This window comes from Leptonotus elevatus, chromosome 15, assembly GCF_054856555.1.
Source record: "Leptonotus elevatus isolate MCC_2025b chromosome 15, RoL_Lele_1.0, whole genome shotgun sequence".
Classification (NCBI taxonomy): domain Eukaryota; kingdom Metazoa; phylum Chordata; class Actinopteri; order Syngnathiformes; family Syngnathidae; genus Leptonotus; species Leptonotus elevatus.
Window position 1 is genome coordinate 10,567,305 of NC_141253.1, and position 17,016 is coordinate 10,584,320.

Sequence of the window (17,016 nt, forward strand, 5' to 3'; positions counted from 1 at the left end):
AATGTCATTTTACATGCCAAATCTGCATCAGATCTCAAAGAAACTATATTTGTTTAGTTTACTTGCTTCACCTTGTTTGAGGTAATAAACATTTCTCACATACGAGACATCTGTGTTTTGCTCCCAAAAACCTTTCACTATATACAGTAATGGAGAAAATGTTGACAGCGTTTTGCACTTAATTTTTCCATAAGGCTTTAATATCACATATCAAACGCAGAATATTTGTTGTGCAGCTCAGAACTCCTTAAACTGATGTTGACGAGCTCAGCTCACAGCTTCACAAAAACAGACATTAATAGAGTGCATATGGCCGCTTGGCGTCTACACAAAAACACTCATGAACACCTACATAAAGTTTTTGTAGGGTTTTAAAGTGCATTAGGCGCAGAGTGACTAAAGATGTGATGGATGATGTGCATGTGCGTTTGTGTATCGGGCTAGACTCCAAATGCCGTATTTCAGCAACAGTAAGAGGAAAGCTTAATTTACAAGACAATAAATAATTATGCCAACATAATTATTTTGTAGCAGTTTGCAGAGTGCAATTAATTCAATCGGAAGTAGATAGCTCACTAGTGACAATAATTAGACGCTAGCTAGCTAGAAATGCTAATGTAGCCTATAGCTTCATCCTCCTTTGATCTCTTATGTTGATATCTGATGGATGGATGGATGGACGGACGGACAAACCGACAGAGACCGACCGACCAACCAACATAGCGGTTACATCTTCACTCATTAAATAGGATACAAATGTACTACAACTAATTACGTTTTAAGACGTCCAACCGTGAAGGTACTTCTTTATTTAGCATTGATGCGTGTGTGATGCCAGGGTAAGGTCGCAGTCTACAGCTTTTAAGATGGTTGACCTTCAAGGCACTATTATACATTGACAGATAAATAAATTGATGCTAAGCAATCTCTGCTTTTATGCTCCTTGTTGTCAAACGTAACTCAAATTCACAACAACAATTTAAGTTTTAAGATGTTCGAGGTACCACTTTATTTTTAGCAGCATATGGTAGTTAATGAATGGATGGTAATGTAATTTAGCAAACTATATCATTACTCATTGCTCTTTCTTATCAAATTGGACCCATGATAATTTAAGTTTATGACCTTATAGTATAGTATTTAGCCAGTGAAGGATGAGTGGATGGATGCTAAGCTAACATTGTGGTCTAAATCTTCACTCAGTGATTCTTCTTGTCACACAGGACTCAAACGCAAGAAATCTCTTTAGGACTGTTTGACCCTCGAGGTACGACTGTTTTTTGTTTTTTTAAGTATGTAGCCATACTAGCCATGGATGCTAAGCTAAAGTATCAGTCTGCACTTTTGCTTTTTCTTATTAAACAGAACACAAAAGCATCATAACAATTGAAGTTTAAAGACATTCGACCTATAAGGTACCTCTGTTTTTCAGTATTTAGCCACTGATGAATGGAGGGGTGCCAAGCTAATGTAACAGGAGAGCTGTAAATTTGCTAGCCGGCTGCCTGCGAGCACAGAGATGCCCCTTTTTCTCACCAGTCGATGAGAACAGAAACGTGATTTACTAGCTTAGTGCTCACAGCCCTTCGCGTCCTGCCAGCCTTTTAGCCTCCCCGCGGCAGCTCTGAAGGAAAATTAAGACCAAGGGAAGAGATTAAAATAACGCAGCAGGCTAAATATAGTCAAAAAAAAAAACTCATTTTAAAGTCATGGCGTTCTCACAGTAGCCATCATTTATTTGATCCGCTTTTCCCTGTGAAGTGGTGCGATAAGTCATATTGTTTTGAGTTATTGTGTTCATATCACACAGTTAAAACTACAATAACACTAACCAAGGCTAAAAAATGTATTTAGCATAAAGATTCATTAAGGACATGGGCATTGCCAGAGGGTCACGGTTGGAGTACCATTGCAAGGTGGGCAAATGTAAAATGGCAGCCAGTTGTTGGAGAGATGCTAGTCTATGCTGGTTACTGTTGATGTGCCCTTGAGCAAGGCACCAACCTAGGTCAACCCCAAATAAAAGTACAGCACTGTTTATGTGCACCTTTCACTGTGACATTTCACCTTGCATGTTTTGTTTTTTTTATTTAAAAAAAGGGGGAAAACATTACAAAGGACAAAAGTCTTTTGTTGACAAGTGACACAAATTTCCTGCCAAAATCCTTTACTTAAGACCTCTACAAAGTTAAGTAGTCATCATTTTAATTGCTTCAAATGCTTCTTGAGGGAGACAATTAGTATTGCACTTAATGGGACATGTAGACGGATGTTAAGCTAACATTACAAACCGTACATGTCTTGGTTCTGGCTGCTCATTGCAATAAGAGGAATAAGAGACTGAACTGAACCCCGCTAACTAACAAATTAAGTGTTATCAAAACATTGCCTCCTTGGTGGAGATAAAGAATAAAGACTCCCCCATCTCCTTCAAGCAAAGCTCTTGTTTGACAGCAGAGCTACTTTCCGCCCCACTACGAGACCCTCTATTATGACGAACTTAGTGAATCTTTACATCCAAGATCAATTTAAAAGTGGATCATTCCCAGAAACCTGTCAACCTAGCAGTCGGGTGCCGTTTACATCTGTTCCCTCATCTCTGCATGTGTGTGTGTTTTCTCTTAGTGCTTGACAGTGACGCAAACTCTAGCTAAGCATCTTATTGAATGGAAGTAACACCAGCCACTGTGCTGTGTGTGCACGTGTGCGTGCGTGTGTACTGGCGCGAGAGTAAAATATCAATTTCATGCATATTTGCAGGACCAAATTGCATCCCTTGATTGGGGCACAGAGAGGGCGAGGGTGTGCATGAAATGTAATCGTATTCCAGCTACAACATGTGGAAAGAAGCACTGAGGAGAAAAAAAATGAGATTGTAACTTAAAACGTGTGCAGTGAGGGAAATCACTTTACCATGGATTTGAAGCTGAGGGAAAAGCAAAACTTGTGTTGTCTTGCGTTAGGGCAACAATGACAAATGTTCAATAACAACATGCAATAATACTATAAAATGGTGATATTTAAATAAACTTGTAATTTACGAAAATAAAAAAAAGGTTTACTTTTCCACCTGTGGGGGGGATATAAAATTGATTTTTCTGGAGATGTAATTATTCTATGATGATTTTCTGCTACAGATACGTAAAATAATATTTAGTTATAGCTTTTTACAAATGTGAGACAAGTGGCCGTACTTTGCCCATTGGCTAGGTAAAATGTTAGGGGAGATGATAGGCTTAATCTGAATCGTGTCACCCCCATTTAGTTTATTATATCATAGAGGGCAGTGTTGAGCTTTTATTTTGAAACTACGGTTGGCCAAGTGGACCACAGAAGAATGTCCCTTTTTGGAAAAAGACAATCGATGGTTAAATGTTTAAGAGCAGTAAAGTATGATCTTATTCCACACTCTACAATGTCAGGTAAGTGGTGTAACATATACAGAACAAATTGATCGATAACTAGTTCTGAATCAAAAGCCAATAAATAAAATATTTGTTCATGTATTCCTGAAATTATTTTAAAAGGGAGTGTTTAAAAAATGCTGAAAATATATTAATGTTTTTGTTTTAAAAGTGAAGACAGTTTGAAATGTTGATATTTTAGCAAGAAACATGAACTTGACAAACATAGTTTTCCTTTGCGGGCCACATCAAATGATGTGGCAGGCCGAGTCTGGCCCTCTGGCCTAAAGTTTGACCCTGTGCTCCAAGTGGCTGTTGGACTTTACTATTGTAATTATCAACTTCTAAATATTCAGATTACATTCTCTTAACCAATAGGACTTTTTCAGAATAAAAAAAAATACAACTTCAATATTGTAGAATAATGACTTGCAATGCCTCGCAATATGACCCCAACCCCAAAATTATGTTCTTGTAACTTAAGGATGTTTTATTTTCAGTATTCACACATAACTGTGTATTTTAAAAAATACAGAAAACAATTAAAATGATCTTTCTGAAGTTGCAATTTGATGATGACTTTGCCCATGACTTTGCTCATGTTCTCATCAAGCCAGGGTAGACCTGCTGGTCCTGTCTTATGATGATGATGATGATTATATTATTATTAACAATAACAACTATACAGTAGCATCAAAAAGCATTCTTTCTGACATGTGGAAAGGACAACATTAGTGTGAGAGGAATCATAATTATGGGTTTAAATGTTAACTGTCGGTGTTTCATTTACGCAAATGTGAACTCAATAAGTGCATCCAGGTTCCACCACCATTATCATGTGCCAATGAATGTGGCTCAGTGTGTCTGTGCTAGAGTGGCGGAAAGTCAGTACCAGAGTGGTTCTTACCGAGTGCGAAGTAAGGCAGAGCCGTATTGTCCAGATCATCCATGACGGAAATCCGCCCAGGTAGATCCGTCCTGACGAATAACAGGAGCCGCGATTCCCCACCTCCTCCTCCCGGTCCTCCTCCAGCGGTGCCACCTGCACCGGCGGATGCGCCCCCTCCACCTCCACCTCCACCTCCACCTCCACCTCCTCCGACCGAGCTCCCGGAGGCTCCCACGCCGGTGAAGCTGAACTCGTTCTCCCGGAGCACTGGCAGCGTGGAGACGGTGACGCTCTTGAGCTCGCACGGAGTCCCCGCGGCGTGTCCCTCTCCGCCGGGCGTCCCCTCGTCGGCGGCGCCCGCGGTGGTCGGCGTGAGCCCCGCGAGGAGCACGCGGAAGAGCAGCAGCAGCGGCGCGGTGCTCGCCATTTGCCCCCTCCCGCTCCTTGTGCGCGCGCTTGTGCTGCTTTGAAAGCGCCTAGCCGAGTGGCGGTGCACTTATGAGGGAGCAAGCTACCAAGCCAGAAGCTCGCTTTGCACACGGCGATGCGCGGCCGTCCAGGAGGCGGCAGCACAGGTGAGCTGGAGAGGTGGGGGAGCTGTTTTTTTTTTTTTTTTTGGGGGGGGGGGGGGGGGGGGGGTTAACAATCCGAACCTCCAGCCGCCTCCTTGTCACCTCATACAGCTTGATTGTGACTCAACAATGACGAATATTGCGTTTCGTTAGACAATCATTTTAAATGCACTAAACAATGTCATAGCGCATAAAAAATTAAAGCATGTTAAGGTTTGGTTGTGGTTGTGGACCCAAGTGCAGGGAAGTAAGGCAGCGAGGAGGCAGAGGGGATAAAAAAAAATAATAAGTGTAATTAATCTAACAAAACAATTAACAATGAATTACATAAGTGTCATATAAATAATGTCAGTGTGTCCAAAACAAAAGTTAACCTTTTCAATGTAGAATGTTAAGAATGTTCCTTAAAAATCAGTATTATTGCATTATTTGTTTGTATTTATTTTACTTTCTGTTATTTGTTATCATCCAACCAACACTACTGTTCACACAGGTCTCCTCTAACTTTTTGGACATGCATGCACGTTAAATTAATCCCACTGTTGCAACTCGGAATGTTTCACCTGAGAGATCCCAGTTGCAATTACAGAATATTCACTCCGCATCGGATTCATTCACTTTGGCTGACTGAACCAGTGAATGAGATTGAGGCAATCTATATATCTCTCGTGGAACAACACGGTGCGGTTTGCATGCATTTTAAAGGCATTTCCAAAGAATTCTAGTCTTTTGGAATGCATTATTTTAAAAATATTTATCACCGTTTTTGGTTGTTTTTGTTTTCACAGCATGACATTGATATGTTGGCTGCTCACAGCCAACCTTTTTAAATACTTGTTCGTCGTATTTGTTGCCTCTGTAGTCTAGTGTGAACATACTACCTACTCCAAAGATGTCAGGAAAAACACATTTTATGGAAAGTGCTAGCTATTTCTTCCGCATCTTTCACTCTATACAGAATAATTGATGCAACAGCTACCACCTACTGGGAAACGGTAAGAGTCGTATTTCTAGTTCATTCCTTGTGAGAGAGAGGAGCAGTTGCACAGAGCGGACTCACAGAGTGCGGTACACACAAGTCGTGTGATTAACATGGCAGCTGCTGTCACATGTATTCTTAAAATTGAGCCGCCACATGTACGAGAACGAACAACCACATGCTGCTTCATCTAATCTGAAGACGTGATGGTTTGACTTGAAGCCTACTCTGGTAAATTTCCACCACAATAAATTAACTCAGTGAAGAGTGAAAACAACTAGCGACCGTTGCAATGCAAAACAAATAACACTGTGATGTGTTCTGATGCAACGGGACCAAGAAGCAAAATCGCGATAAACACATGACGATTTTTTAAATGAGAACTCAAACCCAAAATTTTCTATTTTCTAGTCTAAACACAGCATTCTGACTCAAATTGAGTTTGTGGAATTTGTAGCAAAATACACGCATTTTTATCCATCTCAGGCAAAGACTTACAGTATATATGACTGGCCTGTCATGTCAATAGGACCCTCGCACCTGAAGCCAGAGGGCAGCCATCTTACGTTGCCACTTTTACTGACAACTTCAGTTATGTGTTTGCGGGAAAACACTGTTATCAGTGTGTGCTTTACGCTAGGATCCCTGTATGGAGTAATGAGAGCCTCGCATCGACCATTCAGAGTATATTATCTCAATATCGTGAATTGTGACTCACAGAGGTTAGGTTTACATTTTGCAGCGTATTTTTTCCTGATGGCCTTTACTTTCAATTGTTGATGGCTCTGACAACATGACCCTTCTTTGAGTAGCGCCCGGAGATATACTTTAACCCCTACTGTTGTGACCCGGTTATTAGACAACATTTCAAAAATATTTTTCTTAGCAATGTAATATACATGTAGCCTTCTCCCAGACTTTATGTCATGCACGGTGGCGCTTTTGCGTAGAGGCAGAAAATAACATGAAAACGCCACAGAGTAATTAATGCATTCAAGTTAGGCGGCCTTACACAGTAAATTCTGTAGAGTAGATTTTACTCTAAACAAAATCTATTTGTTCCCACTCTAAACAGAGTAAAATTTACACAAAACATTTTACTCAAAGTGTTTTTAGTGTGTACGAGAGAATTAGCCTATCCCATGAAAAAAACTATGAATACATTTTCACTCAGAAATTCTAAGTAAATTTTGCAGAGAGATTTTGACAACATTTTACTAGTTTATTTAAGAAAAAAAAGTTACACAAGGGTTGAGGAACGAACTCACAACAGCTTGAGAGATTGCCACTCTATCACTTGAGCTATGCCACTCCTACTGTTTACTAATATCCAAAAGGAGACCAAAATTATCGTTTATGGCCCCTTGGAGGTACGAAGATTCCAAGTGACATGAGCAATATACTAACACACAGTAGGAGCGGCGTGGCTCAGGGAGTAGATTGGCTGTCTCCCAACCTGAAGTTGTGGGTGTGTTCTTCAACCTTTGAGTGACACTTGTTTTAACTCTCTTCAAACTGTAAATTTGACTCTGTTTAGAGTGTGACCAAATAGACTTTGTTTATAGTAAAATGTACTTTACTTCTCACAACGGCGAAGAAATTACATCACGGTTACTTTGGACCAAGCATGGCTCACCTGTTTTCTGAGCTTGGTCATGTGACATTTGCAAGCTAAGCTGTGATTGGTCATTACCTGAGCTTTAACTTTGGTTTTCAGTTGATAGCAAGTGGCAAAATGGCTTCCCCAAGAGATGGATGCAATATTTATCAGAATACAGTGTTTATACTAGTGGGGCTACATACAACATTTAACTGTAAAAATTTGGGTCATAACACGTTTTCAAATGTGTTATACCCCACAGGTGATGAAGACTCTGTGTTTGTTTTTACTGCTGTTATGCGGTGTAGTGTGCTTCTGATGATCAATATAGCACACTGCACACACGATGTACCCCCAACAGATCTCTCTTTCCCAAACCAGGTGCCTATCGCAGTACCAAGACTAGCCTGTGAGAGGCTGCATGGTGCCACAGAGCAGCCAGAAAATACAAAGAAGTAGAGGCTTAAGTATTAGAAGGCAAAATAGGAGAAGTGAGGCTTACTTTTCTGCTACATTGTGGTTGCAAACTCTTGTCTTTGTCATTTTTGATTGCCGTGAATGAAGCGTGTCTGTGGATCATGCAAACTCAGGGCGCATTTGCAAATATGCTCCGAGCGCACACCGGTTCATTTCGACCATTCGGAAACTCAGTGTGTTGCTCGAATTTACTATTTAAAAATTTAGATCATACCAAAAAACAGTGTACACAGTGTGCCAGTGCGTCGGCCAGTAGGAGATGGAAATGGTCTTAGCAGATGCGAGGTTTGTGGCCTGACGGGGGGATATAAACGTTGTCATTCAGCATTCGTTTACCGAGGATAATTCTCAAGGTGTTGTTATGAACTTTCTTTTGTAAGTTTGCGGTTTAGTTCTTAAGTGGTTGTTGTTAGCCTGGCTAACGTTGACGTAAGCTAGCTGTGTGGGTTAGCGAGTTGATTACTACTGAGCCAAGTTGTAAACAAAACACTTGTGGTAGTCTTGACACTGGTGCGTTCGGAAACGCATGAGTGTAGTGCACGGACTTCAAAGCGTATTTCTAAATGCACCCTCAGCCTCGACTACACACATTTGCCATCATATTGTAGATATTGAACAGCAAGGTTTCACATCCATGATTGTCGCCCCTCATCACTCTGGATAATCTCTCAGAGAATTCCCATAATCAGACATTTTCTGACTTTGATGGCAACGGCAGAAAAATACTTGAATTAGGGATGATTTTACAAAACTCAAGTGCAACCACAAACACATGCAAAGACACACATTGACATCTTAATATTGAGGGGAAACAAGCCTGCGGACAACAATGTCACGATGGGTTTAAGGGGGCTCCTATTTGCATAGACCCAAAATCAGTGATGCGACTTAGCTTGGCTTTGTTAGTGCTTCTGGCTTTACTTGGTGGCAGACGATGAGCTCGATTTTTTTTGTTTCTGTCTTGTACCGAAAGCCTTTTAATATGCAAAATTAACACTGGTGGCTACACATTTAATTTGCTTAATTGTTGCTGTTTTGCATACATTTTGGGACTAAAACAGTGTCATAGGGAAAGAAAATAGCAGACAGTAGGAAAAGTGGAAGTGTTTACAGAGGTCATTTCCCGATGATGACATATTTATAGTATGGCAAAAGTGACCAAATTTGACATTTACAAATAATGACTCCAGCTCAGTTAGAGTTTGTCAAGTGTTCTTACACTGCGGATGGTAATCCTCCTTTTAAATATTAAGAACAATAAAAATAACTGTCATAAATGAGTTTATCATATTTTTAAAACAAAGCTACTCAATGGTCAAAGTGTCTTTCATATTATGTCACTTATTTCTTGGCAGTGATTTCTCCTTTTTTGGAACGTGCAACATTGTTTATTTTTATGAATAAATGAAAGATGCAGCCAAGTGCAGCAGTTTGAATTATTATGCTATAATAACGCCATTGACATTTGTTATTGCTTTGACTGAGCCTGGGAGAGGCTGTTTTAATGCAGCTGGATGTGTGGCTGGACTGTAAGGCAGTTACACGCGTGTCCCTTACCCAATATGTTCCATTTGGGAAAATACAAATCCATACACCGTGGCATTACTATTAATAACATTTCTGCCTCATGTCTGTCAAAATAACGTGTTTTCAAGACAAATCCAACCTGGGATTCACGTTAAATATTTTACTGTACAATGGGGCCCAAAACAGCAGGATGAGATGTACAAAACCAACTGGGACCAAACACCATAACTTCTGTTTTCTTTTTACTGAAAATTTTGCTCAGCGGGATATAGATTTGACAGTCATCCGCATAGCAGTGGAAGGAAATAACATATTTTCTTAAGATGGAACCCGCGGCGGTAGATACAACGAAAACAGAAAAGGCCCCAGAATTTAACCCTGTGGAACACCATACAAGAGAGGGGTAGTTTGTTCAGTCACAGTGCCTCTGTACATCTAATAAAACTCAATGCAGCTCTGCTTACCATTTGTCTTCTACGTAATAGCAGTGGCATCCCTCGCACCCGAGTAGCATGTGGATGCTTTCTGCAAGGTAGTGCCTCAAATTTGGCAAGGCAAGCGGCGAAAATTTGTGCAGGGGCAGTTTGGACCGGGTGTTGGTGATTTTGCAGATGCACACAAGCCAATGGCAGTTTGCACCAATGTGGGCGTGAACACAGCCAATGTTAGTTTAAGTGAAGTTAAATTGTAGATGAGAAACAAGGAAAAGATTTAAATCTCCATTGGCCAGTATGAATGCTGCAATGCTGTAAATATTAGCTCGCTATCGCAGTGTGCAAGACGTCACCTGGCTGCAGCTAATGGATGAATGTAAACAAACAACAGTTGGTTCATCTGTTAGTAAGTAATCTCACAGTTTCCTTATTATTTTATTGCTGTTTTTGTTTCAATGTGTGAATATTTAAAAAAAAATATATATATATATATATATATATATATATATTACTACGTGTTGTCAATGTAAATGCCTTTCATCTTTGGCCAAGGCATCTATGGTCCTTAAAACGGATTATTTTCTTTTTGAATATGCTATACTGATTGCTGGAATGGGTAGTTAAAGGGTTAAGTTGTTAAGGTTTTGCTGCTATTTCAAGAAGCTACAACAGAAATGCACATAGACAGCTCATCTTCATGTTGCCCTCTGCCAGTAAAGTATGTGGTCAGCGTGTTTGCAGCCATTGTCGACGCTCTACATCTCCACCCTGACATTTATTTACCTTCTGTGGTATTTAAAACGCTTCGCTGATTCGCTAATGGAACAACTAGCTTCAAAGATTAGCCTAAAGGGCAGAAGTTTTGTTGCTATTTCCACTTAAAGGCGCACAGGAAGTGCTGACGCGAGCTCCCACCGAGAAGCGGATGCCACAGTTCGGCTGATAGATTTCATTGAGCCGCGTCGCTCTTGAATGGCCAAACAGTAACAAGACATCATCACGTGGGATCGATGGCTGTCGGCAAGCTGCAACTAAAACAAGGGAGCGGAATGAGGAAGAGCTGCATTTTTATTAGCTGACTGAGAGCTTTTTAAAAAGGTTCCGCGCTTGGTTATTTGAGATTTATGGCTGTGGAAATTGCTTTGACCCCCAACGTGACGGCGGCGGCTTTCCAAATGTGTCTAAATTGAATATGACGGAAAACAAGCTTCACCTGAGACAAAGATGTTAAACAGATTTTTGGCAGCGAAATGACTGAGGGGGATGACCTTTAGCTTCCTTTCCCAATAAAGTCTTATCTGGTATCATCTAGTGAGAAATTATCTGATTGCACTTCATGCTAGCTAAACGCTGCGATTGACAATTTCAAACATCCGGGCATTTCTGATATTCCCGCAATGCAAACGCTTCCTTTACACGGTGAAAGCAAACAGCGTATTGCAATATATATATATATATATATATATATATATATATATATATATATATATATATATATATATATATATATATATATATATATATATATATATATATATATATATATATATACACCACTCACCCCATCCTTCGTCATCCTGCCTGTGACTAGCATACAAACCAGGCAGATTGTTATGATAGTCAAATGACATTTCATCACATTTTGAAATGTAATTAACATGAATAATTACATTGAAATTAAATATTATACATTCAGTTTCAGAAATAAGGCCACACGCACACTCACATCCACCTACACACATAGTTGTGTTTTAATGAGATACTGCTTATGTAACTCCTTGGGTTCCTTAAAAGGCGCTATATAAATAGTTATTTTTATTGTCATGATTATTTATCTCTTGCAGTGCGAGTCGTAAAACAAAAAGCTCAGTCACAAATAGAGGAAGTAAGAAAAATGCAACACAGCAAGATTTGTCACTTATGTAAAAGCGTTTTTAAAATTGATTTGTGTTGTTTGCAACAGAATCCCAATCAAAAATGTTATGATCCAGATCCAGTCATGTTACATCACCCTCCGTGAAACAGAAAGTGGTCTGCTAACATTGACTGGATAAAATAAGCCTCACCCACACTGTTCAAATGGTAGGTTTTTGTGATTGTGTAAAATAATCTGTCCTGTCATCCTGTTATCAGGAAGTGGCCTGCTAAAAACTGACGGATAAACAAACCAATATGCCACTGTATTTTCTTTTTTTACGCTTGTGAAGAGATTTATTTTCTCTTTTTCAAATCATGTCATGATGGAAAAATCCCCCCCACCAAGCTAAAAATTGGCACGGGCCTCTGGCAACATAAATAAAAACAATGCAGCGATCCACTTTTTTTTTCTCTCTGCCAATTTATTCAAAGTGGAGCTATTTGCCACACAGTGGAACTACCAAACTGACCTACTAATAAATGAATTGTATTCTGTGTTGGGTTCGAGGCAGGTCAGGGTTTGTATTTGCACATTACAGGAGGAAAGATACATGTTTATGGCCGCCGCAGTGCAGCCGTGAAGCAGATTTACGGCACGACAGTGTCACGGACTGTTGTCATCCAAGGCCATGCTGCTCGTCATTGATAGTGACTCTGAGTGGGACAAGATCTACCTCTGGGTGACCCTCTCCTCCCCCCCACTCTCCCCATCTTCCGTCATCCTCCTGTCAAGCCAGGTTTAGCGTGCGCATCCTGGCCCGCTGAGCGGCCCATCCGTTAGTCCTGTCGGTGACAGAAGGTAGCGCTGGGACAGCCGGGCAAGGTCAGGTGTATGCGGCCTTATTCTCATCACTCTGGCCTTGCTCCTCACCGTTCCGTCCAGAATCCACCCCACCCCACTCGACCCTCTAACCACCACACCTATTTCCATCTGTCACCACCCAGACAGGCGCAATATATTTCTTACCGCTGAGCTAGTATATATATATATATATATATATATATATAAAACTATGGGCTGACTAAGAAGCACAATAGGCGGAAATCAATCTTCACACATACTTACCTTCGTGGCTGATGAGTTCCTACTATACTATCACCACCATCCAATTTTAATGAAACAGGCTTACTCAAATCTATCCATATCACTGGTTATTGTCTAATAAAAGATCAGACTCTCAATCTTGAGGCAACATTATGAAGCCCCGTTTATTTGGCCGAGAGAGTAAACAAAACGAACAGATGGCGTGGGGGCAGACCACTAATAGATATACCGCCCGAAAATTGACTATGTATGGTCATCGATGATATGTACAATAAAATATATCCATCCATCTATTTCTGTTTAAATTGAACAAATGAGTTATAAGACCATTGCACACTACTTGGGTTTTACTGCCTATTTTCGGACTTCGGAAGGTAGTATCAAAGATGGGACAACGCCTGTTTGAAAGATATAGCGCATGGGTATTAAACATACGGCCCGCGGGCCGGATCAAGCCCGCAAAGGGGTTTAATCCGGCCTGCAAGATGATTCTGTAATGTTAAAACAAATAATATTGTCGGACCAATTAATCAGCCGGACACATTCAAAACATATAAATTCATAATTTCACAAGCAATCCTCAGATGAGCAATGCAACTTGTACAAGGAATTTCCCTTTATATCATTATTTTACACACAACCTAAAGTTGCGGTTTGCTGAAAAAACGATTTAAATAATCATAGACCGACATAAACATGTTAAATATGACACCAATTAAATTACTGGTAACATAAACACATATGACAAGGCTGGCAAAATCCGCCGGGAAATTCGACACAAGGCTGAAAACGGGACTATCCCGGTTAAAGTGTGACATCTTCTCACCCAAGGAACACCTAAAGTCTTTATGAGACACACTTTGCTTTTAAAATGCTTGGTCATTTATTCAATGTAACCCCATTTACTAAAAAATACATTTAATGGTGGTTGGAAGTATTTCTAAACTAGTATGCGTAACCTATTAATATGGCTGCAGGGGGTAATATTACTGCAATCATGTGTTATTAGCACAAGTGTCCGTGTAATTTTGGCCTATAGGAAAAATGAATAAAAAAGGTCTGAAATAAGTCATTGCAATTGCGCCACAAATTATTGGAAAAGCTATCGTATCGCTCTCATCCGGTCACGGCGCACGCCCATCAACCCTCCCCTTTCATCGACCCCCACCATTGCTGCCTCATCAGCGCGACCCGAGCCCTAATTTGCAGCTCACGATGACACCGTCCTCTCACATACTGACCGCTGTAGAACGAAGGCCAACTAATTAAATGGACACCGGGTGCAATTAAAGCAACTGATAATACAGCAACTTAATAAATTGGCTGCGCGTTTATTTTCCCATCGTAGCATCAGATAAACACAATCAGATTATTGTGAAACGGTATTAAGAAAGGTGACTTCATTAACTTCACTGGGAAGATGTTATTAAAACACTTTGGTCCAATAGGGAAGCATTATATATTATAGAAGGTTTTTGCAATGCGGAGGTAATGAAGAACAAAAACTACACTTAAGTAGATGTAGGAAAATATTGGCAAACAGATATTGAAGTATACTACTGCAGTATTAAAGTGCTTATTTGTACAGGGTGTCTTCGAGTTTCTTTTTAACGGTGACGACATAACCAGAATTTAACAGTCTGATTACGCTTCAGCAGTGAAGTCAAAATTAAATATTTGTATTAAAAAAGACTTCAATTACCCCACATTGCTAATCGCACATTGAAGTACTGTATGTAAACACTGCTATGACAAAAATATAACCACCACCCCAAAACGATAGTGACTTTAAATCAAACAATAATGCATGTCTGTGCTTCCAAAAGCCTGTGTCGGGACATCCCGGACCTTCAATACTTTATAAGCTCCAATACACATAGCTCAGATGAATGGCTCCTTATCAGTCACATGCAGAATAAACCTTTTCATTGGAATCATGCATGTCGTCAAGGGGCCACTGGACGCGGGCAACACAGAGGCTTTTTTAATTTCAACTTTGTTACACACAAACAGTGCTAAGTGTGTGTGTGCTCTCAGCATACTGACTTTATTTTTGCATGATGTTCAGATCAAAGATGTTTTCATGACAACCTGTTGCAAACTCAGAGTACACTTTTTTTGGGTGGTAAAATACATGAAATAATATTTATTCTATATATTTAAAAAAATATTATATATATATATATATATATATTAATGCTGTCGAGGGATGGGGAAAAATTAAGAGATTAATCAATTATGACCTATAATTAATTCATTAATCTCTCCACAAAACAATTTGCTTTTCAAATGTTGGGTGCAAAATTATTCAATTCAATATAGTAAGGTTCAATCCCAGAGGGTATGATGCAATTACTTTTTTCCCCCCCATAAAATTATTTAATGAACATGTCAGTACTATAAATATGCCATTTCTTTCTGCGTTATATCTCTCCAATAAAATTCAATATGTATCTCAATGTATTTCAAAGTGGAACAATTCTGTTCGATTCAATGCACTAGCATCTATATTTTTTATAATATTATTTTGTCCTTGGGTGCTTTAAAACTATTATTAGCCACAGCAGAAGTTATACCAAAAAGAAAAAATAGTAAAATCTATGAATGTTAATTATTATTATTTTTTAAATAAATAATAATATAAATATATATTTCTAAATGCATGAGGCAGATTTTAGAAATGCCATCTCTGTCCATCCTTCCGTCTGTCCATCCATCCATCATTTTATACCTGCATGCTACTGTAGTGGATGAGGGGCGGGGGGTGGGGTGTTTCAGTTCATTGATTGGTCTCAGTGATACACCCCTAGTACAAGAGAAGTCTACCTCCAGGTGACCCCATCCCCTGCTCGTATCCACCCTCCATCATTGGGCTGTGATCTGCTGGGTCAGCTGTCACCCGCTGACAGCCTCAGCAAAGCAAAGCAATATTCTGCTTGGCTGTGTTCAGCCCGACTGCACAAGCCCTCTTCAAACGCAGACACGGTTTGCTTTCCAGAATAAGACTCAGCAGCCACCCTCTAAGTCTTGGCCATGCTGGGGCAGCTTTTGGACTCGATTCTTATAAATCGCCAACAGGGGGCAACGTTGTTCTGCAGTTAAAACCATCACTGCAGGCAGACTCCAGTGGAGCATGTTTACAGAGGAAGGTCGCTGAACAAAAGAGAGACAAAAAAATACAGCAAAACAGGAGGAGATAAGTCTTTGGCCAGACTGAAATGACTTCAGGCAGCTTTATTTGAGTCCGCCAAATTGGATATTATGTTGAAGATGTTCAATAATTATAATAATAACAAAGAGGCAATCTTAAATGTCAGAGCAAATGTATCGACAAAGGCGTTCAAGTGCAGTGTGCGAGCAACACTCTTTTGTCTGACATCATGTAGGCTACACAAACAGTTCACTGGAGCCATAGCAATATGTTTTATTTTTATATATGCATGTATGGAAATAGACAAATCTTCCTTAACCCTTAAAGGGGACATACATATTATGAAAATTTTGCTTTTTTTAAATGACGTTTTAAGTAATTTCCAACACAATGTCACACATACTTCAAAGTAACAAAAACACAGCAGAGAGTGACCAAATCCCCCCCCCCCCCCCCAAAAAAAAATCTATCCCACACCATGACCACTTCTCCAGTTTGGGAGCGCAGAACGCTACCAGTGAGCTAAAACTATGACCAGCCAATACAGATCAGGAATTCATTTGAATGCTTAGGAAATGACGTATGAAAAATTGCTAACCTACTTTTTTCAAAAATAAATAAATAATAAATTAGTACTTTTTTTAACTCATTCACTGCTATAGACGTCAAAGATTCATTTGAACTATTTCTATTAGTTTCATATTTTTTCCACTTTTGTTAAGAGTATGAGATTAATCTTAAATTAACTAGTGAAATCATGTGATTAATTATAATTAAAAAATTGAATCACTTGATGCCCAAAAAAAAAGAAAAGATTATTAAAAATTAGGGGCATCAGACAATAATTTTTTAAAATTGTAATTAATCGCATGACTTCAATAGTTAACTCACAATTAATCAAACATTTTATATCTGTTCTAAATGTACAATAAAAAACAACTAAATGTACAACAAAAGTGGAGAAAAAAAATTGAAACTAATAGAAATTGTTCAAATTATTTTTTTACGTCTATAGCCGTCA

General features: G+C 39.5%; 1 protein-coding gene across 3 annotated transcripts in view; it reads right to left on the bottom strand.

Moving 5' to 3' along the window:
• The window catches only part of astn2 (astrotactin 2), a 229,487-nt gene extending 224,635 nt beyond the window's left edge, over window positions 1-4,852 (bottom strand). For 2 of the 3 annotated variants that reach the window (XM_086096391.1, XM_086096390.1), the window contains exon 1: window positions 4,312-4,852. In XM_086096391.1, the coding sequence (XP_085952517.1) occupies window positions 4,312-4,720 (409 nt within the window). In that variant the 5' untranslated portion in view covers window positions 4,721-4,852. The remainder of the gene's footprint in view (window positions 1-4,311) is intronic. The other variant, XM_086096392.1, reaches the window with a different exon arrangement.
• Between the last annotated feature and the right edge of the window lie 12,164 nt (window positions 4,853-17,016).